We start from the raw sequence: 24,502 nt of genomic DNA, 5'->3' as shown, positions 1-24,502 counted from the left end.
AGAGCCAGAGAACCTTGGATGATGTCTCTTTCCATGGTCTCGCCCAGTGCCGTTGCGTAGGTCATGGACTGTTTACACATTGCTGAGTTTCCGCGTGGCTATGTCACTGTGCGTGTTGGATCAGCATTTGCACGTCGCCTTCGGCCTCCTCAAAGCCTCACTTCCTCTCTACCGCGTATCTGTCCGAGTACGGCTGCTTCCCGCCTCGGGTACAAGGAGCTGAATCGGAGCGGGCTGGTACGACCTCGATGTTGTCTCCTCGCCCACTCCATTCGTGCAGTTCATGGCTGATTCATCTTTCCGGAGGGAGGGAATTTGACCGCAGCAAGCTGAGTCAGGTCCCGTATGTACGTCTATCCCTCTCTTCTTTCGCTCTTCTCTCATTCTCGTATGCCCGAGAATCTTTCTCTTCGCCTTCGGGTGGAGGGGGGTCGGGTCAACACTCAAGACCACACAGTTGCGTAATGCCACGATCCGGCGGACTCCACGCCACGCGCTATCCACTTCAGGCCACCGCTGACGGAGAGCGGCGTGAGCGGAAACTCATGGCACGCAGTTGACACACCACTGCGCCCACCAATCACGCGGAGGAAAGAAACCGCGCGAACTCACAACTTCGGCTGGCGTACGTTACGGAGCCATCCTGTGGGCCCATGTCTGCAATGCCTCTCTCCGCATCCTCGAACGACCGCAGGTATTCACGAAGCACTTCTGCCATCCCCCGCGAGCCGGCCCAGCGCGCCCGTGCACGGACTCGCTCGACCGGCGCGCGGGTGTGGTGCCGTCACGACGGAGGATGTAGCTCAAGGAGTTTAAACATAGTGAATCGTTGTAATGGACGCTCGCCGTGCGTTTGGCGCCTTCCAGCTTATAAGCTACCCTGCCGTCCGCCGCGAATTGTTGATCCAGGCCCGGCATATAAGCCCTGCGGGGCAGGAGCAGTGTGGTGTGCTTCATAACATGACCTCGCCCGCGTTCCGCGGCCTCCATGGATCATCATAGGCTTCCACGACAGACGACTATGACAATTCATGGAGACGTCCGGAGCGTACGCTGTCACCCGCTTCCGAAGCGTGAGCGCCGCCGCGAGTCATGTTCTGTTGTGTCCACTCACCGCTGAGTGTGGCTGGTCGTATACGCGCAACACCGCCCTCGCCATGGGTCAATAGTAACCTGTGCGGCATCCGCCTCTGGGGTGCCGCGCCCACGTCGTCGGTGTCGACGCGAAGAGTCTGCGTCTTGCATGGTCCGGAATCGTGATGACATACATACCGGTTATCGCGCCGTTGGATATGGTAGAGGCGAGCCCGAAGAAGGAAACGCCCCCTCCTTTTGAAGGGCCCACAAGTATAGGACGCCGCGCACCCGGAGCATGGCGTGCCCTCACTGGCCTCGACGCAGGGCATTCAGGTGTTCGTCGATAGCTCGGCAGGCCATAGGATGCTCCGTGTCGAGCGTGCGCCCGTGAAAGAGGTTTGTAATCTTCGCTTTAGGGCGTCAGCGGCGTGTCTGGCGGGTCCTGGAGACCGAGTGAGTGTGCTCGACCCACGGAGAGAGCGGCGCAGGGCGCACATTGTCTCCAACCCCTCTCCCGTTGGCAGATACAGTGCGGATGCGACTGTTGCTCGCAGTGCTGAAGAAAGACGGCGAGAAGGCCGTCTCAGGCGACGAGTCCGAGGGAGTGTAGTGAGTCCCCGACCCGATTTTTATATCGTTCGCTGTGTGGCTTCGTCAATCTCTGCCACGAGAACACGTTGCCTTACACGTATTCCGTTGCCTTCTGATTCGCTCGAAATGGCAACCCTTGTGCGTCCTTCTGGGAACCAGCACCCTTCTTTGTCAACCCGTGGCAACTTACCCGAGTCACCCCCTAAACTCCTGACATCTGAGATTCGTGGCCACATCTCACATCCCATCTAGAGTCTCAATATATTCCCAGAAGCGACACATGGGAGACGTCTCTTGGATTCATCATAGCCGATATCTCACCTCTCGTATCAACTATCACGATGTGCAATACTAGTGGAAACTGCGCTGGCTGCGACAGTTGGAGCCCAACGAAGCGTGGCTAACCGACATGGCCAGACCCTGCATCGCGGTATATCTCCACTCCGTTCACGTTACAATGCTGAATAAAGCGCTCTAATCTCTCCAATGGCTATTGCCAGCCATAGTTATCGCGGAGTCGAAGGGAGTGGAATATGGCAGCAGCATTCTCGCAATACGACTGTTCCCGTGCATCCCGTTCATAACACACCGCGAGCCCACTCTAGTTATGTTTTGTCCCGACTGGGTTACTGATAGGAGGGCGTCATTGGAAAGAGCGTGCGCATACAGGATAGTCTGGCGGCAGTCGTCGTTCCAGACAACCGCACTCGTCAAGTACTCATCGTCTACTGCAAAATCCGTTGCTTTCGCAGTGGACTGGATACTCACCACTCCGATTCTTCGCGCCCGCACGAATTATGAATTGCGGTGGGAAGTAGTGCATGTAGCAAGAGTTGGTCCCTCTGGGTACGTTCTGGAGTCACGTACCGTTGATCCCCCGAATCTCGCAAATTCAACAGCCTGTACCTCAAGCTGCACATTCCAAAGAAATATACATAAGTACGCAAAAAGGTACGTAATATCTCAGACTACGAGTCGTTGCCTGGGCCGACACCGTCGACTGGCACGTCCGCGACAATCTCATCACTGAATGCCACCAAGAGGTGCCTGGAGACATCCAGAGCGCGTATGACATCCGTTCGCACACATTGTTCCTTCTCGTCTGCGTACAGATCGACAACGGCGTCGCTGTGTACGCAGACGAAGAGGGGCGTAATGACGTGTGTTGGTCCCTATCATCGAGCTTTCCCCACTCAAAGGCTTTAATGTGCGTGTAAGACAGATACTGAGCTGCCATCGTGGCGATCTTCGGCACCGCTTCATGGCAGGTGTTGCGATGCTGAAGGCGGCTCAGGGTACACCCTGGACCGCCTTACACGCCTGCATCGATAGGTCGGGGAGGTTGGCCATCCGCTGGAATCGGTCAATTGAAATGAGCATTGAATGTTTCGCAGGGAGCATAAGTTGCTTGCTTGTCCTGGTGAGGAGGTGAGTCTCAGGACGTCTAGTCATGAGGGATATCAGAGGGCTTACATAGTTGTTGATGATATACGGGTTGTTGCTTGAGAGTTGGTGTATCGAAGTCCGGTTGCAAGACAGATGAACGAGGGTCAGATGCGAGGAGAGCGATGGGTCTCCACCGCTCTCTTCTGCCCCTTTTATATTTCTTCACAAGCTGCAGGAATGCCACATGACGCCATAGTGACCCCACGGCCACTCGTGTCGGTGACATCCTCCTAACCCGCGGACAAGATTGCCTCACTTTATTCGATGCCATACAAAGTAGGATCAGCCACTTTAAATGTTCCATTGGTATGCCTCGAAAGGCAGTTAATCAGCAAACGTTGGCCCGATAATCTGGGACTGCCCAAACCGCTCCGGACTTACTCCTTCATGGCTATTGTTATTCATTCCAGTATTGGTAGGAATCATGCCTCCACTGCAGCACGCACCGAACACATTCTGACAATGTACTGACCGAGACGTTCCAGAGGAAGCACTATTGTCTGCGGCAGCTAGCTTTCCGCATTGTCCACTCGCTGAGTGGCATTGGCCTTGGACATCGACTATTGTCCGCTCCGACTGGGCGCTTTGGCCGCTGGCTAAGCGCGTGTGCATTGGCCCTTCATATCAGTGGCTCGCCGGCGAAGATGTTATACCTTATAAAAGGCTCTCCGAACCGGTGAGCAATCTCTACAAGCCAGACCCCGGCGTGGAGAGGGCTACGTTATCCTCGCTGCCTGGCCATCCACTGGAATCGGCGTGCGATACCAGTAGGTGACCAAGCCGCGATGTTAACACATCGAATTACAGAGGGGCTGCGAATTCCGACCGCTGTTCCTGTAGGATGCATTCTGCATGCATGTGTCGCTGTAGTTCGCTGTGTGACACGATGTCAAGTCACTGCCACCCACTATTGACCTAAATCATGTGTACCCACCATCCGAGTCCACCGCACGCAGCGGACACTTGAGCCGGGTGTTGTACTTTCACTGGCCCATCGACCATTGAATCGTATCGATATCACCCGTGTACTTCGTGTGCGCCCCTCTCGTTTTACCCATCACTGAGGCTGAGCTTCCCCTTGTCCAGCCCGCGCATGTGAAACGCATTTACCCCTCATCGGCAACAGATAGGTCAAAGCGAGATCTTTCACTCACACAAGCAAGAGCCGCGGACTCATATCACTCTGTACGTCGTCGTCTTGCCGCCCGGCATCGCATCGCACGCCAACGCCCAGCGACAAAGCCCGGAAAAGACAGTGGTGCCCTTACAATCGACCTCCATTCTCCGCGCGAAATCCTGAGTTTTGCGGTCTGATGACAACGATACGCGGTCTTAGAGCATCTTCATCAGGCCGCGAGTCTTCAATACCCCATCGGTATCTGATCTGAGACTTGAGAGACTGTCCGCACGTCACAGTGCAGCTATGCCAGAGACAGAGATTTTGTGCTACGACCCCTGGCGACGTGGACGCACTGGCTTTCGCGCCTCTCGGCGAGGTTCCCACTCCGTCCGGCGCACTCCCCGGGTGAAGGAGCGGTACCTCAAACCTGTCCGACATCGATAATCAGGCCCATGATACCATGCTCGCCGGCGAGAAATGCGGCAGGACGCGGTCATTCGTTCAGTAGGAGTCCCGCTCTGCTCTCAGACAAAGCACAAGTATACAACGGGATAAGCAGCCACTACAGCTGTAGAAGCAGCACCGACTCGCTCCCTTGTGCGGCCAGACCGAAACTCGCGTCATACCTTGATGCGAAAATCCAGGGTCGGCGTACGGCTCGTTGTGAGCGATAGCGAGAAGCAACCTCTTCACGATCGCGAGCAATGAAAAGGTCGCACCATGAGACAGTCCTCGCGTTTCAGCCATGTCAACGCAGATAAACGTCCCATTCAGCCTCCACAGGAACAGAGAAAAGCAACTGAGCGTGCGATGCTCCTGGACACGTCACTTCATGGACGACGCACCGCATCTCCTTGACGCGACGACAGCCACACGTCCAAGTCTACCTGCGACGGGGGCGTCAGTGAGAATAGGTAGCCTGAAATAAGCAGATCTAGTGCCAAATGATGGCAGGCCGGACATTGTACGATGCACACGGTATTCCGGATAGAGCCGCTGCAGCAATCGACGCACCGCAATGTACAGGGAAGATACAGCATCCTAGGCCCCTCGCAGCTTACGCGAGGTTATACTGGGAGTCCAAACCACGTTCTCTGCTAGAAATGAGGAGCCGGGGAGACGGACCGCTAACAATGAAATGACGGGCAAAGGCGCCATTGTATTATGCTTAGATCCAGGAGCAGACAGACCAAGGGCCGTGCGGCGGGGACAAACAGGGATCGACAGGATCGAGCGACAGTAGACAAGCTGGAATGGGACGAGACCGTTCAGCGGGGAGGAGAGGCGAGAAAAGAGAACGCTGATGTAGCGCAGCGAGTCGGATTTGCACGCGAATACCGCGAAAGACCAGGAGAGACCGTAGGACGACGAGAGTGGTGAAGCAGAGGGTGATGCAACGGACAGGAGAATAGAGGGTAGTAATGATGAGCCAGCCATATATACAGGACTCAGGAGGATGTCCTGAGTAGTATCACGTCATGTAGACACTCAGGGCTGGAAAAGCAGGCACTGGCAGAGAGACTACGGAGGTTGGAATAAGACGGGGGTGCACAGAGAATAGAGAGACCCAGGTTCCAAAGAATAGAAGAGAGACATGCTCGTAGTGAGAGAGAACGGGACAAACTGCTTGCTCAAGGATTCATTGGACGCACTTGATCTTGCCCATACCGCACCCGCCTCTGATCTCCGTCTACAGACAAACACTGACATTGTCCATTCGAGTCCGTTTGCAGTCGCGGCCCAAGGAACAATATGCACAAATTTCTAGCAGAGAGGACCGGATAATGATTGGTTGCAGAACGACAAGCGCGGCTCGCCACAGAAGTCCGCGAGTCGGCGATCCCAAGCTTGGTGGCTGCTTTTGTACCTACTCCATGTTCAACATGCTTAGTTGCCGGTGAACAGGGCCTGCGCGATGATCTCAGGTTGTGCTATGATCTACGCACTCGCTCTCATGGCTCGCTTCTGCTCTACCCAAGACATGTGTCTCTGATCCTGAAACCTAGCCAATTGATTAATACCCAGTGAAAGCATACACCTGTCATGAGATTCCCATCGACACATCTATCACCGAGCGCCGCTCAGCACTCGCTGAGGGACACCCGGTGAGGGAGGTGTGGATGGGGGTGGGGTGGGGAGTCGGATAGGATGGGGAGTGACAAATGAATCCATTCGCTCTTATCCTGTATCGCTGGATTGCTCGTTCTTGCAGAGATTCTACCAGCGACGTACACCTGGCAAACACCACAGGAAGCGCACCTCGTGTTTGAGGGCTCAATGTACGGCTTTCGTGCATCGCGACCATCGGACTTGAGCAAGAGCGTCTGCGGGTGAAGTGGCTCCGCACGGGCGTAGGGTACCGGGGAGCTGGATCTGAAAGTCGTCCAGGACTCTCCCAGGTTACCTCGGCTGAGATACGCGCCTCCTCCCAGTCCTCTAAGTCGGGCGTCGTGAGGCATAGCCACACTTCGCGGAGGCACGGCGCGCGGTGCGACGGGGCTCTGCACGCGAGGAGGAGGTCTGTAATCTTCGCTCGGGGGCGTCAGTCGATGGGTCGGGCGGTAGCGTCCTGGAAAGCAGGTAAGTCTACTCCGCGCACTCAGATTCCGAGCGCAAGCGATGAGAGCCTTACATTGTTGTGACTGAGGCTCGTGCGGTTGGTAAGTGATGAGAGGGTACGGCGTGCTTGTCCGAAGATGACACGAGTGTGGGACGGCGGATTGGCGAGCACTGTGAGCACCCAGGCCGCCTTTTATATATTTTTTGACGTGGCTCGCGGGGCCTTTGCCACAAGACACCGTGCAGGTTCTGACGTCTTCTCTGCTACAAGCGGTAACAGCCATGCGGCTTCCTGAGAACACGGTTCCTTCCCGTGTACGTTGTGGCCCGGGTGCGTGGCAACCCGTTCGTGCCTGACATCTAAGGTTCGATGCCACATCCCATATCTGCTATGTGGTCGCCTCCGCGTGTGGCTTAGCCAGTTATAGGTATTGAAAGGTATCCCCCGACAATTCCTTCCTGCTGCTTCGAAACTTACCGCGGTACCGATCCTGACCGGGGACCCTGGGTGAGGTTGAACTCGGACTTAGGTAGACAGCGACGGGGCGGGTGCGTCGTAACAAGGCCCGAACGCTGCATCGTCAGACATCTCCAAGATGTTCTTTCGTGGCAATATTGTTTGTCGCTTTCATATATTCCGAGTCTTCCGACAGATCATTCCCCTGCTCCCGACATAAGACGCATATCCTTCACATATAGGCGTGATTTACCGTCACTAGACTGACTCTACTAATCACAGACAGACGAATGTCAGCTTGAAAGACTTCACCTTCGGTCTCCAATGCATACGTCTGCTCGCCATATCTCTTCACTGCCTCAAACACATGTCCTCTTGGGATCAAGTGGGGGAACACCCTCGAACCTTTCCTGGCCATGATCTAGTAAATAACTATAACGTGGTGCTCGGGACGGTGGCGCATTTTCCAAGCCTGGTGCGTCAGGTCCGATTTTACCTGCCCGCGATCATTGATCCCAGCCGAGGGGAGCCACCGGCTAGTACGGCGGCCCCGAACACAACAAGCCTTTCTCACCAAATCAAAGAACTCGCCTCGCATTCAGAGTCCTTTTCACTGACTGCCGACATTAGCGCACTTTACTTACCGAATGGCCTCGGCAGGCGTACCCACAGCATTCTTGTCGCCCTACCCACCTCGGGATGTTCAATGACGCAGGCACGTAGGGAACTCACGTTCCACCAGGGTGTATGTGAGCGGCGAAGAGGTATGTGGAAAGTACGAGTTGTATGACTGCGAATTCCAGTTTATAGGACGCCAGACGTATGGTACAATGGCGCCATTTATGCCGGTACCTCGCTTTGAGAACCACAGGAGAGCACCTCCTCTGATCCGGAAAGCGAGGCACCGGAGTAGACCACACCCAGGGGCGTCGCGGATAAAATCTGTTGGGACGAGGCAGATCAACACGACGGCCTAAACGTTCCCTATACAACACTCACTGTCTCTCGGACTCCGGCTTATGTCTGTCTTGGTGACGCTTGACATCAAAAGACCGGTCGGTGCTGTAGGCACCGTCAGGACTGCTGTCCTTCCTCTGCATCACACTCCGGATTCCTTAAAGTGGGAAGCCCGGTGGGTTTGCCGTCCGCTGGAATCGGGGAAGTGTGAGGGTAGGACTCGGTATAGCCTTTCGGGATATCCTACAAGTTTGGAGCAGGTGAGTCAATGGTCGACTTGTACTGAGGACGTCATGAGACTCACATTGTGCCTGGAGACGCAGTTACAGTTCAAAGTCACGTAAATAGGTATGGAGTATTTTGCTAGCTTGAATACGATGGATCTAATTATGCGATGCAGACAGGGATAGCGGGATGAAATTCCTTCTCTCCCTGCGTGAGCCTTTTATCCACCTCCTGAGGGCCCATGCCAGTGCCGCCTTGGCCTCCGCTGTAACTTGTCAAACCTGCCGTGAAAGGTGAGTCCGTCTTTGTACTCGTAGCCGTTGCATGACAATTATCCGCCGTTCTGTCACCGGTCGAAACATATTGCTGTCCCGCTTCGATGGTCTTCTTCATACGCAGCGATCGTACTCGCGTCTCACAAGGCGGAGGTGCATTGCCCACCCGCTGTTGTCTTCTTAGACCTCGTGGGCCCTTGCGTATCTCCGGCGAGCTAACGACAGTTATGCAATGAGTAGCTCATGATAACGAGGAGGCGATATACAAGAGGGCGAAGCGATGAGGACGGGGGTTGAGTAGGACTGCGTTGCCTTCGCTGCCTTGCCATTCACTAGAATCGGCATGCGATACCAGTAGGTGACCACGCTGCGACATAAAATTACAAGGAGAGTAAGAATGCTTACTTTGACGCGCGATATACCCGGCGTTCTATATGCAGGCGACACCTGGATCTCCATCTTCAGTAGTCCAGTGAAGTCAGCGACTTTGAAGGACTCGAGATAAACTTCCGGCCATGCAATTACGCTTATACAAACGACTGCGTGAGGATGGAGCAGGAGAAATAGAGACAACAGCCCTGAACGAGAGAAGGGCATACATACAGGTCTCGTCTCCGCCAGGGATAAGGAAACGCGGAGATCCTGCAAGAGCACGAGCACAGAGAAGTCGAAGGGGAGAACGAGCCTGAATAAGAGGTGGGGAGAAGGAGGGTCACGATTTGGAGAGGAGTTTCTCAGAAACACCGGATGCATCCCGACTCCCATCCAGTCTAAAGTACAGGATAGTTGTTCTCGTTCCTCCACTCCGAGTCAAGGGTAGTGGCGCATGCCGACGCTCGGCAGATGCCATACACGCGAGCCTGCTGCTTCTGTCAAGAGGTCTGCCTTTCTTGGAACGTGCGAGAGCGTCGGGAGGCTCCGACGGCGACGCTAGTAATGAACAAGCCTGCATCCAAGACAGTCGTTCGCCATGCAGACTATTATTGAGGAGCGCGGTGGCAGACCTAGTCTCAGAGTTGTGTATTCCACAGAGGCAGCGGACGTGATGTTCAGGCTTAGTATTGATTACGCTGACGTTGGCATCGAAGGACGCAAGTCAGACTTCATCTCATAATGTCAGCAACAGGACTATCGTTCCGGGGACGGCAGCGAGGTCCTCAACTCCGCAGTCCCTACAACGTGCAACATTCATTCGTGCTGTCCATCTGACTCCATCAAGCATGGAAGCCTGCGAATATTTGAATTCTGCTTTATGTGTTCTACCTGCTGACCCAATCTTGCGTCGCCTGTGGTTCCGGACGCGAGCACTGACATTGAGCCTATAGAATCCTGTCCTGAGATGAGGCACTCCGAAATTGTGTTTCTATGGTTCAATTCAGCAGTCGTCTACGTCGACAGCCGCATGACCAAGTGCAAGCATGTAGAAGCAAAGGTGGCACTCACGAAAGTCCGGCGAGGCAAGTTCTCAACACAGTTTACCTTAGGCTCGAGGTTAGAGCTATTCATTTATGGTGCGTGATGATGCAGCTACGAGAATTCAGCGCCACGTCCTTGGGGTATAAATATGAAGTACTTTGGCAGATCTCTCAGTTCAACCAGCAGCTACAATGTCTGAGCCTCTTGCTAGCGGCGAGTACTACATCGAAGCCGGCGATTACACTGGAGGATCGTTCTCCAGCCGCCCTCTCGGCAAGGATGGTCAATTTGCTGTTGTACTGCCGAAGGGTTCACCCGCTACCAAGGTATTACTCGATGTCTCTTCCGAGTGACTCCTCTAAAACAGTGCCTCCTCAGTGGAATATTACAAGCACGGGTGCCGGAAAATATACGATTGCTATTGACCAGTCTTATGCTCGACCCGACGGGGACAACATCTCCCTGACTATGGACAAACGTGCGCCGTTCGAATGGACCATTATGAGGTCGGCGCCCCACCCGCCGCCCATCGGAACTGATAATTTTGGGTATGTACGACACTGTTATTCAATTTAAGATATCGCAGTTGCTTAACACACTTTAGCATCAACGTCGACGCCCAGACTCAATGGCACTATGACCTAGGGGATTCAGCGGTCGCGACTAAGGTAATTTTATCTACCACAGCCTCTTCCTTGATTATCTATTGATTCTGGTTCCGTCAGGTCACTCTCGGCAATGTCGGAGCTTCTATCTGGATTCACACTTAAATTTGTCACGTTTAATATGTCGACTGATTTAAGCAGTGTGTGTGTTTCCAACATGAATAACGTTTGATGTGTAGAACCAGTGCCTGAGATATACGGTTACATGGTCCAATACTCTTTGGATGTCATGTAGAGCATATGAGAGAGAGGTTCCGCATCCGTTACTTTGTTGCTTCCAAGTTGCGCAGGTGTAGAGAAGCGCAGGAGATACACGTTACAATAGTCCGCTACCACCTTCCTAACGCAAGATCCAGGTCAACGTGCTGGCTATTGCAGCTCACCAAGCTTCTCGAGCAACATATTTCATGATAGAAGAATGGTGAGTGGATCCGCCCGAGGACGCACATATTTACAAGTACGGACTGTGGCCCAAAACCAAATTTGATCGCAAAAGCGTCACCGTCTTGAAAAGCGAGGGATGAAAAGATTGTAGTGAGATCATGAGAGAGATGAGGCCAGCACAGGAACGTCATGAACGACTTGCTGACCGCCAGCTGACACAACGCGGGAGCTTCAGCAAGTTTCAGCAAGGTTTCAGAACGACGAGCACGAACGAACCACAAAGGCCAGATGCCATGGCCAGGAGCCAGCCCGTATTCTACCTTCGCATTTCTCTCGTCCCAGGATGCTGTTACACCCGGTATATGCACACGTCAAGCACGTTGCGCCGAAGTGAAGAACTCACGTCATATTCACGGATTACTCACCGTGAATGAAGTCAGCAGCTGCCTGAGAGACATTTCGTAGACCAAAGGTTTCCGCAGATATACCCTCGGCATTCTCATTGACCTACACCCCCTGGAGACGTTCAGTGCAGGACGCACATACAGAAGAACATATCAGAAGTCAGGAGTGGCGCACGCACATCCCTGAGAGCGGCGAGAAGGTGTGTGGAACATACGAGTCGTAAGACGAATATAAGAGCGCGGTTTACTCTGGTATCTCGCTTTTCTGACCACAGGAGAGCACATCCTCTGATCCAGAAAGCGGGGCACAGGGGTAGAAGGCACTCAGGCGCGTTGCAAGGATAGAATCTGACGGGACGAGACAGATCAGTGCAATGACTCGTGTGTGAACATTACCTATGCAACACTCATTGTCTCTCCGATTCCGGCTTAGGTGTCTGCTGGTGTCGCTTGACATCATAACACCGGCAGGTACTGTAAGCACAGTCAGTAGCTCGTGCTTCTTCTGTATTGCACTGAGGATAGATATGAAGAAGCTATCTTCTCAGGTGTGGCGAACGCATACACTTTACTTTCTGGCCGCCGGCGTGGAAACTATCAGGGACAATAGAAGAGTTCGTTCTCCCTCGCGAACGATCAAGCAGGGCTCGCAATGAAATATCGGGAGTTGGACGTCCGCTGGAATTGGAGCAGTCTGTATAGCGGCTGCTCGGGACATCCTTGGTACGATGTAAGCAAAACCTCAGATGCATATTAAGGATGTTACGAAACTCACATCTTGTCAATCAAAGGTCAGAGATACAGTTATGGGGGAGTCTGACAAACGGGTGTAAAGCATCTCCCTGGCTAGAAATATCAATTATACGATGTATATGACTATGCAATACAGACGGGATAAGTATCCGATCAGAAGGGGACTACAGATATTTACCTCGATGCGCCACGTCGTCGTCATACAGTATGTTCAGACTCGCACGTGAGGCCCAGTCAAAACCTGCTGTTTTGCCCCCGTTTACCAACCTTTAGAAGCATTTAGATAGTATTGTTACCCTTTGTAAGTCAATAAACGGCAGAATTGCTGTGTGAGTTTCCAGATCGGGATAGATGAGTCCGACTCGGAAGTATGCAAGTTGCTGCCTGCCAGCTGCGAAGTGTCGCCCGATGCACCTGTGCTTACAAGCATGTCACTTCGTCGTCGCGACTTTGCCTAAGTCGGTGCCTGCGCTGCCTGCATCATGTATGTGCGCCTGCTGCTAGTCCTACCACTGACTTGCGTCCAAGGCGATTTTTTCTGGCAATGTGACAAGTGTGACATCACACTGCCTATATGCGCTCCTTTTCGTGCTGCCCCTTTCTTCCTCCCGTCATCCGTGCTCGCTGGTCTCGACTCTCCGCTACCGCCCTTCCCGCCTTTCCGGTTACTAGGACTATCTGCTTCGGGTAGCATGTCGGCGGCCTCCTCGTTCATCGTTGCCTAGGGAATAGTGCCTCCTGGTCGAGTGCAGTGACGAGCATCAGGAAAAACCTCCGGCGCGAATCAGATATAATTAAGCACTAATCTTGTCGAAGGGTGTATGATGGAGATAATCAACATAACCTGTCTAAATTATATGCAGTATCAATAATTAGTTGTTATGTGCTCTTACTCAGATACAATTTTTAAGTTCAATTGGGCTGGAGAAGCAAAGAGATTGAATGGTACGTGCCAAGTTGGTGCCGCATGCGAGACGACGGAAGTGTGTCCGCACCGCCGACTTGGCGTACTGCATGTTCAGGTACCACAGCAGCACTTGCAAGGGCGTCGGGTGGATGAAGAAATATGTGAACAATAGAGCCTTAGAGTCAGACAAGCATAGAAACTGTTACTTAAATAAAAGACGCAGTCGCGCTCGAGTCCGTGCATGATGCATCCGAATCGTGGGGCGCGCGTCTAGCACGTGACTGTGTTGAACCCGCGTTTTACAGCTCCGCTTCAATTTACAAACTCGCGACGAAGTGTTCGGACGCGAGACTCGCGTCCGAACACTTCACTTCTTCCTCACGGTCTCACCTTCCCCTCGTCAACAAAGATGCATCCCACCGACTTCTAGGATAAGTAGCCGCTTTCAGGAGTGGCTGTATATGGTTCTGAGGGGGAGTTTGGCTCGCATCGGCTGGTCTCGGTGGTCATCGGCGTCTCGCACGTTGGCACCCACAACGGTTGTACTGCAATTGGTGAGTAATGTAGTCCTTATCAGCGGGTCAATTCCTCCTTCAAGGGTCCTGTTTGTTGTGTTTGCTGGTGCATCAGGGATGTGACTGAATGCCGAATCATGCTCCCTCCTAGCCCCTGTCTGCCTCGTGAATCTTTTGGTATCCTCCAAGTGTGGTTGTCATGCTTACCATGATCTTTGTAGCTTGAGTGTCTTTGAGTATGATATTGCTCCTTGTTTAATCAGAGTTCAGGTGAGTGCTGATGCTGAGGAATGATCTTTCTAGGCACTTGCAATGGGTCTTGTTCCCAGGTAATGTATAGTATTTGTCTATATCTATGTATAGCCATGCTGAGACACCTGCTGCTCACTCAGGAGTGCGCCGCAGGTGCTGGCGATGCTCGCAGCACTTGTCGTGCAGACCAAGAAGGCGGGCGAGGAGACGGACAACGAGGAGCGGGCCGAGGGCAAGACGGAGTCGATGCTCAAGCTCGCGGGGCACCTCTTTGTGCACTGCCGCTGTTTCCTGGCCGTCGCGGCCCAGTGCGGGGTGCCCATACCTGACAGAAGAAGTTCGGCGTTGGACCAGAGCTTGCTGTCCGAGGGCGACGAGTCGGAGGATAGGGGTAAGCCGGCAAGCACGACGATTGGGGTTGTGCATAGACCGCAGATGCGCCAGAGAGAGGCGACGGCGACGCCCCGCGCGGTGAGGAGTATGGGCGACCTGCGCACGCCCAGGCAGGGCGTGGGTGGGTGCGATGCACCGCCCGTACCATCGCTAAGAGGCACGGCGCGACCGGGACAGACGAGGCGCGCTTCAGAACATGGGCACCGCGGAGGTCAGTCCTCGATCAGCAGTATCTCATCCACATCTTCCTCTTCCTCCTCTCAGTTGATCAGGACACTCCTGATGCTGGAATTCCCAAGTGGCCCGACGCTGGCAGCGCAAGTGCTCGATGCGCTCCGGCACACGCGCTGCCGTCCCGCGAAGCTGCGCGGCGCACGCGAGGGGCTGTACAGCATGACGACGGCCCTCGCGGACGCGGTGTGCATGCTCACGAGTGCGAGCGCCATGAGCGAGGAGGAGAAGGCCGCGCTGCTCAGGTCGGCGATGGGCGCGCTCAAGGTGGCCGCGGACTGCGCCGCGGCGGTGAAACTCTTCTTGAACCGCACGGCGGTGGGCGAGTGCGGGCTGGTGGTGCACCTGCCCAGGCCGGGGCAGACGAGCCCCGTCGTGGGCCCGCGGGCGAAGGTGGTGTTCGAGGAGGCAAAGGGCGAGGCGAGCCCGGTGGGGATGCTCGGGCAGCGGTTCGTGGAGATGGAGGACGAGGATGGGACCATCCAGGCCTTCACTGATGCAGAATCAACATGGTAATGTAGGTTGCATCCGTAACCACACCTTCTGCCGTCATTGCGGCTGCATGTGCCCGTTGGTATGCCCGAGAGCTCATGGTGGACGTGTGTCAGTGAGGTGTTGTTTGGTCAAGGCCAAATGTAAGGATACTGTAGATGCATATGTAGACTGGACCTTTGTTCATAGATAAGAAGAATACATATTTTACTGCATCATGATACCTGTAGATTTCTGAAGCCTAATCCATTGCAAACTACTGATAAATGGCCTCTTATAACACATTATGCTGCTGTAATCATTACTAATTAGATATAAAGTGTCGGGAGGCCAGCGTTGGCTGTCTAATTAGAACTAACGTTATAATTGGTCTGATTCCCAGTAATCAGATGTAATTGGAACTGAAAAGAGGAGATTCTGTCTGATCATCCCGGGGGGTTTTCCCTGATGTGAGTAAGACGTCGGGAAAAGGAGGGTCACGGTGGAGGGACTGGTTTCACAGTGGTATCACGCACGGCATGCCACATCCCATGCAGTCTATACATGCTACTTGTGCTCTTTTCTCTACTCAGATTTGCCGGGGGACGTCGAGGATTGCATCGTGTAGTCACGTATGCCGAAGCTCGGCAGATGCCATCCACGAGCCTGCCTCTTCTGGCATGCATTTGCCTTTCTTGGAACGCGCGCTTGCGATCCGAATACTAAAGCTGAACAAATAGCCATTGAGGAAAGAGGTTTGTCGGGCTAAGTCTTATTTAGAAGGGGCAGTATCAGACCTGGTTCAGGGCGACGTATTCAACGTACTGGACAGCGGACGTGACGTTCAATTGTCCGTTAAACTTGTCATTGCAGCGTTATTGCTTCTGATCACGAGGGTTGATATCGGCATCGAAGGACCCTAGCGCGACCTCATCTCCCAATGTCAGTTAAAGGGCTCTGAAGCCGGAGAATGAGTATTAAGTGGGCTCGAAGAACCTCCACTCCCAAGTCCTTGGAACGTGCAACATACATTAATATTGCTGCTGTCCGTCAAGCATGGAAGTCTGTGAAGATATCAATTATGCTGCATGTGCTATACCTGCTGACCCATGATTGTATTGCCTGTTGTCCCAGATGCGATAAATGCCATTGTGACTATTGAACCCTGACCGGAGCTGAGGATCTCCGAGTACGTATTCTCATGGTTTCATTCATTGGTCGTCTAAGTCGAGAGCTGCATGACCAATGGACAACATACCTAAGCGAAAGCCGTACTCTTGACTGTCACTCGTGGATAGTCACCAGCCCAATTCATGAGTAGAGCTATCCATTCATGATGTGTGATGATGCAACTTTGCCAATGCACCGCCACGTATCTGGGGTATAAGTACGGACTACTTACCCAGGTCTCTCAGTTCAACCAGCAGCTACACAACAACAATGTCTGAGCCTCTTCCCAGCGGCGAGTACTTCATCGAGGCGGGCGATTACACTGGCGGATCGTTCTCCAGCCGCCCTCTCGGCAAGGATGGTCAGTTTGCAGTCGTACTGCCCAAGGGTGCATCCGCTACGAAGGTCAATTACTCGAGAATTTTTCGACCTACTCCTCTAAAAACAGCATTTTTTTAGTGGACTATCACGAGTACTAGTGACGGGAAATACACGATCTCTATCGACCAGTTCCATGCTCGACCCGACGGGGACAACATCTCCCTGACTAATGATAGACGTGCTCCGTTCGAATGGACCATTTTGAGGACCGCACCCAGCCCTCCGCCCATTGGGAGTGATAATTTCGGGTATGTGCCAGGTTATTCAATTTAAGGCCACGGCACTTGCTCAAATATTCCCTAGCATCAACGTCAACCCCGAGGCTCAATGGCACTATGACCTAGGGGATTCAGCGGATGCACCTAAGGTACCTTTATCTACGGTAACCTTTCCTTTCATTTTCTAACGAGTTTGATTTTGTCAGGTCACTCTAGGCGATGTTGGATCTTCTATCTGGATCCACGCCTAAATGTATCACCCTCGATACTTCCACGAGGGCTGTTGTTTTCAATTGTACGAAGAAGTCCTGAGTTACCAATACGAAGAACTTCTTGCTGCATAGAATCATAAGACAGCCACAGAGTCCGGTTCCCGACGTACTTCATGTCGACTGTATGAGAAAGGCTCTGCATCCGCTAATTTTGTCAGTCACTGACTCACACAAGAGAGGCACACCTTAAGCATATGTAAAGAGGCACATAAAATATGCGTTACAACAGTCTGTTACCACATTACTGGCGGTGACACATAAGTGGCAAGTGCGCGCGGGGGGGGGGGGGTAAAGGATCGATATTTCCGACCACAACTTCAGTGACAAAAAATGATGCTCAATAACTCGCTGTGTGATCGGGCTTTGGGCCTCCCCAGTCTCAGTGAACGCTCTAGTCAAATACGTCAATCGGAAAGGTTGAAAACCTGCATAACAACCAGCGCGGCGGCTTCAGCAAACGCGACGGACATAATCGAACCCCAAGATACAAGCGAGGCGCTGAGGTTAGGTGTATGACGTCATCATAAGTCGTGGTCGAGGCGGCTTTTCTCGTACTCGATGCGTTCCAAGGGTAACTTGAATCGTGTCTCGTACACCTGGAAACCTGTAGCTGTGCTGTCGATAAAATCCGTGGACATCCTTTGATGAGGGACTTCCCGATGCCTCACACTCGACGCTTCGACAAATACACGCTCGTCGCTGAGCTACCCTCCTACTTCGTCCCACCATGCTCTCCGGTATTTGGGTTTCGACTCCTTGAGGACTTTGATCGCTCCTTTGCCATACATGCCTACCGGTTCCTGAGAGATTTTATAGGACATTAACAACATCTGAAAGAACACATACCTACTCCACAACGACGCGCCTCTCGCTGGGCTTGACCTAGTACCCACTGGACGAGCTCGGGGAAGGGGGTGGGATGAGGGTGGGGACTCGACTCCGACGTAGGAACATGTGATGAGTCGGGAATGAATCAGGTGCGAGTTTACCTTGAACGGCCCCATTCGAGAATCTGGAGAACACGTCAGCAGCCCGTCAACATCCTACTCTGCAGGGAGTAGTTAGGCCCCGCCTTCCCCTGGTCCTCGAGAGCGAGCCGGTTTATCAGTGTCTTCCACCTTGCGTTGTGTAGAATGTCTTAACACAACGGTGTTAATACAGCGGTAAGTCGCGTTCTGCGACACCACTCACCGTAGGCTCGGAGGACAGTTGCAATAAAGATCACGAAAGCGATCGACTTAGGGAAGTAACTCCACAGGGGCGGCCGCTGCGTGCTCAAACCCGCCGCTGCGACCTGCCCTTCATCGCTCGCTGCGTCGTCTTCCGCGTCCGCCCCTTCCTGACGCGTCTTTGTCTGGAAGCCCACTGGTATACCGTCGCTGAGCAAGTCAACGCATTTCGCCGTGGTGACGCGCGACAAGAAACCGTCTCAAACCGCCGATGGTGAGCGATCACTACGTCGTTGGCTACTACGTCGCTAGCTTGGATTCTGCGAGTCACATATCCGCGGTCCTCACGATGGTCAACGCTCTGGAAAACATCACTGGTATCTTGTGGGCGGGGAGCATCACTTCTACGACACACTGACATCTGCAGATATCGTCATCCAGGTGAACAAGGGTTAGTCGCTGCGACAGCTCGGCGTGGCAACCGAAGATGCCCAGGCTCTTCGATGCTGCCGGTGTACCGTCTATCTCTACGCATCCACATATATTCATGCGTTGACATGTGAGCGTCTTCGCTGAGTCCATGGCGTCGCATGTCGCAGGTAATACCTCTCTGCACCTTCGTGCTAGAAGTGATTGGGCGCGCGCGCGACCGTTGTTTGTACCCGCATGAGTAGCAAGCTCAGGCTCGGCGTGCCGACTGTAGAATAGGAGCTGTCGGACGTCCGTACACGCGGTACAGGACTGCCTTACGGCGCGTTCGGCGAGGTTCGCCATCCACTGGAATCGGGGCTGTGTCAGGGACGTTGGATGCCCCGCAGCCGGTGTGACTTGTTGAGTTATCCTGGCGCTGGTGAGTCTCAAGATGTGTAGCAGTGAGGCTCGCCAGATGACTTACATTGTTGTCGATGATGATAGGCGCGCTGTAACTGTCGGTACTCGAGATTTGTATCGCAGACACGAGCGCGAGGTGCGAAGAGAATGATGGTTTTCCCCCGCTCTCTTCCCCTCACTTTATAATTTTCGCGAGGGCCGCACGAATACCACACACCACAGTGGGGGATCACTTTGCTTGGAATGGCCGCCCTCTCAAGAGCGATGCAGCACCACTGGCGCGCGCTTTGCCTGAGCCAGATAGACACTTCATTGCCGAGGCTTACGGTGGGATAAAGCTTATGTTCCTTTCGTAACGGTGTGCGGGATCACGTGTTACTTCCACCGCGCGTGGCATTCGCTACGAAGAGAGGGGGGCGAACAGCAATCAGTACGCCTTGTCACTATACTCTTGGACTGTTCCCACTCCCGCGTTGGGACGGGCCAATCACGAACTCAAATCCCTCGTGTATTAAAGGATATATTTATCGTCTGTGGCATATATCGGACATACCGTCATCAGGTCGAAACCTAGAGGCTATTGTCCGGCTGCGCCGCCTTGACTTCCGCTTCATTTATGGAGAGGTGGCATTAGCTATCTACTATTGTCGTCCCGACAGATGTAGAGCGACCCGCATTGATCTTGCATATTGGAGTCGCTGGTCGGGATTGACGGTACAGAGCCTCAGTACTCAGACGGTCTGAACACCCTACTCTTCCGGGGATACAGGAAACTTAATGGGACGAGCCCCGACTTTCTATTGGATTCTAGAGTGAACTGGTTTGTCGATATCCCTGGACCATATGCAGCGGTACGAGATATTCGGGCGGATACAGCTTCACTGTTGGTTCGGGACGGATGAAAAAATAAAAATAGAAACAGCCATGGACGGAGGAGAGCCGCCCAACATGAGCTGCCTGTGTACATGTCGCATTCTTATCGAACCTGCAGTCGATTCGACATCCGCCTCCGCACCCTCGGTCGCGACCGGACGCTCCCGTGTCAGCACTATCCAGGGGCACTATGAAAGGTCGCAGGTCCCGCCGTTGGTGCCACTCGTCTCTCTTGGCGGAGGTGCCATGAAAATTCAACAAACCTTGTCTGGACAGACCCGTCTTGAGGAATCATGACCTCGTCAGCTCCTGTGGCCGCCGGAAAGCCTGAGCAGTGAGAATCGCGCATATTTTCCTCCTGGATGTAAGCCGTGAAGACGACCGGGGGAAACGTCGCCTGTGCACATACTGCAGTCATGGTGTATTACTCCGACGACACATTTACATCGGTAAGATGTCATTATCGCAGGCCTGAATTTTACGAATGCTCTCGGTGAATATCTATTCCCTCATATTTGGCCTGTATCATCGCTGTGCACGAGGTCCGAAGCCAACCGTGCTAGTATTCGCACTTGACACAAGTATGTTTCTGGGCTGATAATGCTGCAGCACCATCTCTCTACCCATACTGCATATACCGGCGCGGACGGAGTCTCAGGCTGTCTCGTTTCCACTAAGAACGAAGTGTCAAACACGCGTACGGAATACCCGCCTTCTACAGAGCTACAGCAACTGACCTAATACTCACAGATTGCTAGTGACATACAAGAAATACATCCCGAACGGACACTCTCCCAGCACAAGCTTCTCAATGTTCTCGTCACTGTGCGCAGCCAGCGCACGCTGGCCTGCGTGCAGTGAAGGGAGCGCAAGGAGAAGGTCATGGAGCTATTCCTCGGCGGTCCAAGGTCGGTGGGGCCTTTCCTTCATTCACGGGAGTCGGCAGGTCTCCAATCAGTGTGTCACAAGTCAAATCAGTCCCTAGGACTTCAACCTGAAAAAGGGGTAACTGCTTCGACATCTCGGCATGCAGTCGGAGATGGCAAGGCTTTGCGATGGAACCTGTTGACCCCGTGGTACCACTGCAAGCAAGTCTAGTCGCGATCTCCGACCGCCTTAGCGAGGTCCGAGGCGGTGGGATGAAGACGACGGATTCGAGGTGTGGCACAGGACATGGTAGGCTGTATGACGCCCGTGCATACTGTCATGGCCCTCCTTCTGGGACTCCGTGGGACCTCCCTGTACTCCTATTTACATCCGCACGAGTAGCGAGTTCAGGCACCGCGTGCGGACTCTAGAGAATGAGCTATAAGGTACGGTCCGTTCGCGTCGTGTGAGCGGTACAGACCCGCACAATCGCAGGTCCGGCAAGGTTGGCCATCCACTGGAATCGGGGGTGTGCAAGGGATGTTGGATTCCCCGTGGTGAGTATGATATGTGAGGTCTAGGAGCTGGTGAGTCTCAAGGTGCCTAGCGATAAGTTCGTCAGAGGACTTACATGTTTCGTTGCTGATGAAATGCCTGCTAACTGTTGATGCTCGGGAGTTGTGTCTTAGTCTTATTTGAAGATGGATATCGAAGTGCGAGGTGGGGGAAATGTGATTGATCTCCGCTGCTCTCGTCTTCTCCTTTTATAACTTTGGCGAGGGTCGCATGAATGCCACATAAAGGCACGCCCCGTAACGTGTTGCCACTTTCCTTGGCCACGACCGCCCTATCAATGCACAACACAGGAGCTGTAGGATGAGCTTCACCTATAGCAAGTAGAGGCAGACTTCATTGTCGAGTGGGATAATTATTCCGGTCCTTCTGTGACCCGTTATCCGGCACACTTCGGTACTTCACTCGGCCGTGGAACTCACTGAGACACGTCATCAGTGCGCGGGCGTCCCTATGCTTTGAAACTGCTCTCACTCTCGCCTTGCCATTGACGGATCCTGAGCGTAAGTGCGTGTATTAGCCCACATATGCGTCCTCTAAGATTTACGTTTGACTTATCGCATCAAAACCAAAATGGTATTGACATATGGGCCATCCGCTGGGTTTGTGACCAGGTGGGCTATGGCCACTTGCTATTGTCTACCCCAATTGTGTGTCCGGAGTTCGGGCCCCAAGCGATCCTGAAACAGACGTGCACTGACCTTGCATAACAAAGTGGCTCAATGCGCAGACGTGTAACAATAAAGCATCAGTGACCGGAGTGGTGAGGTGAAGAGGACTCGCGATATCCCAGCGAGCGCAGCAGTCAAGTTGACAGTTTCAGAAGAACAAAAGGGAAAAGGCTTGTAGCCGCTGAGGTTAGGGGTATTACGTCAACATGGATTGCGTCCATTCTTGCACTCGACGCCCAATTGCTCGACGCGCTCAGATATTACGACCTCAATCACTCCTGGGTCTACTGCTATAGATCGTTCTATAGTACATGCAACTGGCTTCACTCTTGCCGGTGTTCTGGAGTCACGTTCGTCCTGCATGCCCGTCGGTGGTCGGCCTCTCGCCCTTCGATTCTGACAAGACATCCTCAGCAACGAACCCTCTCCCAAGCCAAAAACCCTTTTATGAAAGAATTTACCTGAAATTTATACTCCCGCGGCACATCTCTCAATGGGAATAGCCAAATGTCGGCTTGGCAAAGCTCAGGGACAGGAGTGTCGTGGGGTAGGGTAGGCCTTCGGGGTGGACTCGAGCCATGGGATGGGAGTGGAACTATGTGCCGGTACAGCGCGGGATGGATTACAGATTAGCTGCCATCAGCGTACTGACATGGGTAACTCATACCTTATGCAATGGCCTCCGACTTTAATGCTGTCCTCGTAGCCCTTCCAGCTCCTGTCCGCGCGAACTGGATTACCTCTCCTCCAAACGCTTCGCGCGTCCAATCATTGGATCAGTATGATCCTCGCTGGTTTGTTTGGCTCCTTCGACGACGCGGCACATCAACCTCGTCCCTGCGCATCTGTACAAGCAAATCTTCGTGCTCTTCGCACCTCCCGACAATACTTCCACAACCAGGAATATGTCACCTAGTAGGCGGAAGAAGGTAAGGTCGAGATCAGCTAGGCATAAGATAATGCCTGTACGCACCTTGATGCGGTCCAGCGTGTCCTCTCCAATGTTACTTGAATGCCATTGAATACCAGGCCAAGGCCTTAACGGCCCTGGCATCGCGCTTGCTTCGAGATTGATGACGAATCTCAGGAGGGTAGGAGGTCTGTAATCTTCGGTTGGGGCCGTCAGTTGAGAGGTCCGGCGGAGGCCTCCTGAAGAAGGGGTAAGTTTTATTCGCTCGTGTACAGAGAAAGGACATCAGGAAAACCCTCCGTAGCTAATTAGATATAAATTATGCATGATCAGACAAAACGTAGCTTAGCCCGATAACTGGTGATGACGCGGCATAATGTTGCAAAATTATGCATGGTTATTCGGACGGTGTTCATATTGTCTGTGATTAGCTATAGTTTGAACGAGAGTTTGTTGTGGTATAGCGGGTGTTTGCACGGTCCTGGTTGCCTGCAGGGGTCATATGTTCGAGTCCGTATGTAGCTTTATTTTCGAACACGTCACCCCCTGTAGTCAACCCAAGCGCATGCGGGATGTCATTATATTGATCTGTCCAATTTTAGCACATAGTCAAAAAGGTCCTATGTTGATCAAACGACATACATGAATGCAGGGTTGTTTAGACAAATGTAGCAAACGTGTGCCGGTCTAGGAATGGGTTTACAAAGAATGCTGCCGCCAAATCTAAGACAGTGCTGCTTGTCCAGTCCCGAGGGACGACAGGACCAAACTTAGGCAAGAGATGTACACTACGTTCAATCTGAGAAACTGGTATAATACTCGCCAAGCGTTCCCCATTCTGAATTGAGCGGACAACCTTGTACATCCCCGAGTTACGGTCTGGTTCCGCAGTGAAAGCCGAGAACCATTCGACGTATGCCAGGTGATCCGGCGGTGGTCGCTTGAATAAGGTCGCGACGGCGCGAGGCAGTAAAGCGAAGACTACGCGCACTTGCGCTACTCGAAAACCTGTTGTAGAGTTGCAACGTCAAATGGACAGCATAGGCAGGGATATAAGACTCACCTTGCAACCGCGAGTTGGCATTTCCAGAAGTCCCCATATTAACGAGAACTGTATCAAACCGCGCAGGAACATCGCGCCCGCGCGAGTCTTGACGGATGGGCTTTGCATGCACTGCATCGGATGTATCAAATTCTGCAGTACGTGCGAACGGATCCCGGTTTCGAAACTTTATCTTGTGGAAGACGGGAATGGTTTGGAACCGGATGGACATGCGGTTTGCAGCATCCTCAATCTGAGCGCGCGTCAAATGTGGCTGGTGGTATTGGGCCACAAAGCGGGCGAGAGCCGCTTCGAAGTATGTTGCACCATAGTCGCTGCGGACCTCCGATAAAGGTACGGCCTTCAGGGTAGGATGTCTCGTCATACGTATATGATTCCCGGTGTCCATGGTTCCTCTTGACTTCGG

The 24,502-nt window shown here is 53.2% G+C and overlaps 6 protein-coding genes across 6 annotated transcripts; 3 read left to right on the top strand and 3 right to left on the bottom strand.

The window, feature by feature from the left end:
- Positions 1 to 1,489: 1,489 nt before the first annotated feature.
- GLOTRDRAFT_129268 (uncharacterized protein) lies at positions 1,490 to 2,905 on the bottom strand (the record flags this gene model as incomplete). The annotated part of the gene is made up of 3 exons (XM_007867960.1): positions 1,490 to 1,519; positions 1,573 to 1,718; positions 2,779 to 2,905. The coding sequence occupies 3 exons, from the start codon at positions 2,903 to 2,905 to the stop codon at positions 1,490 to 1,492; spliced, it is 303 nt and encodes a 100-aa protein (XP_007866151.1).
- A 930-nt stretch (positions 2,906 to 3,835) lies between these two features.
- On the bottom strand, positions 3,836 to 9,083 carry GLOTRDRAFT_93555 (uncharacterized protein; the record flags this gene model as incomplete). Its single annotated transcript, XM_007867959.1, has 17 exons — positions 3,836 to 3,962; positions 4,383 to 4,513; positions 4,588 to 4,661; positions 4,861 to 4,921; positions 5,080 to 5,121; positions 5,360 to 5,695; positions 5,887 to 6,101; positions 6,181 to 6,236; positions 6,494 to 7,153; positions 7,272 to 7,366; positions 7,519 to 7,671; positions 7,895 to 7,935; positions 7,983 to 8,134; positions 8,250 to 8,344; positions 8,512 to 8,574; positions 8,610 to 8,922; positions 8,974 to 9,083. 17 exons carry the CDS (start codon positions 9,081 to 9,083, stop codon positions 3,836 to 3,838), a joined length of 2,724 nt encoding a protein of 907 aa, XP_007866150.1.
- A 1,231-nt stretch (positions 9,084 to 10,314) lies between these two features.
- Positions 10,315 to 10,939, top strand: GLOTRDRAFT_138715 (uncharacterized protein; the record flags this gene model as incomplete). Its single annotated transcript, XM_007867958.1, has 4 exons — positions 10,315 to 10,449; positions 10,502 to 10,671; positions 10,728 to 10,791; positions 10,849 to 10,939. The coding sequence occupies 4 exons, from the start codon at positions 10,315 to 10,317 to the stop codon at positions 10,891 to 10,893; spliced, it is 414 nt and encodes a 137-aa protein (XP_007866149.1). The 3' UTR covers positions 10,894 to 10,939.
- Positions 10,940 to 14,165: 3,226 nt separating this feature from the next.
- GLOTRDRAFT_129266 (uncharacterized protein) lies at positions 14,166 to 15,143 on the top strand (the record flags this gene model as incomplete). Its single annotated transcript, XM_007867957.1, has 1 exon — positions 14,166 to 15,143. The coding sequence occupies one exon, from the start codon at positions 14,166 to 14,168 to the stop codon at positions 15,141 to 15,143; it is 978 nt and encodes a 325-aa protein (XP_007866148.1).
- Positions 15,144 to 16,538: 1,395 nt separating this feature from the next.
- On the top strand, positions 16,539 to 17,431 carry GLOTRDRAFT_93553 (uncharacterized protein; the record flags this gene model as incomplete). The annotated part of the gene is made up of 5 exons (XM_007867956.1): positions 16,539 to 16,673; positions 16,728 to 16,897; positions 16,953 to 17,016; positions 17,212 to 17,292; positions 17,369 to 17,431. 5 exons carry the CDS (start codon positions 16,539 to 16,541, stop codon positions 17,429 to 17,431), a joined length of 513 nt encoding a protein of 170 aa, XP_007866147.1.
- Positions 17,432 to 23,691: 6,260 nt separating this feature from the next.
- On the bottom strand, positions 23,692 to 24,484 carry GLOTRDRAFT_129264 (uncharacterized protein; the record flags this gene model as incomplete). Its single annotated transcript, XM_007867955.1, has 2 exons — positions 23,692 to 24,041; positions 24,097 to 24,484. 2 exons carry the CDS (start codon positions 24,482 to 24,484, stop codon positions 23,692 to 23,694), a joined length of 738 nt encoding a protein of 245 aa, XP_007866146.1.
- Between the last annotated feature and the right edge of the window lie 18 nt (positions 24,485 to 24,502).

Source organism: Gloeophyllum trabeum (genome assembly GCF_000344685.1).
Source record: "Gloeophyllum trabeum ATCC 11539 unplaced genomic scaffold GLOTRscaffold_00007, whole genome shotgun sequence".
Taxonomy (NCBI): domain Eukaryota; kingdom Fungi; phylum Basidiomycota; class Agaricomycetes; order Gloeophyllales; family Gloeophyllaceae; genus Gloeophyllum; species Gloeophyllum trabeum.
This window is presented reverse-complemented; position numbering and strand designations above follow the sequence as displayed.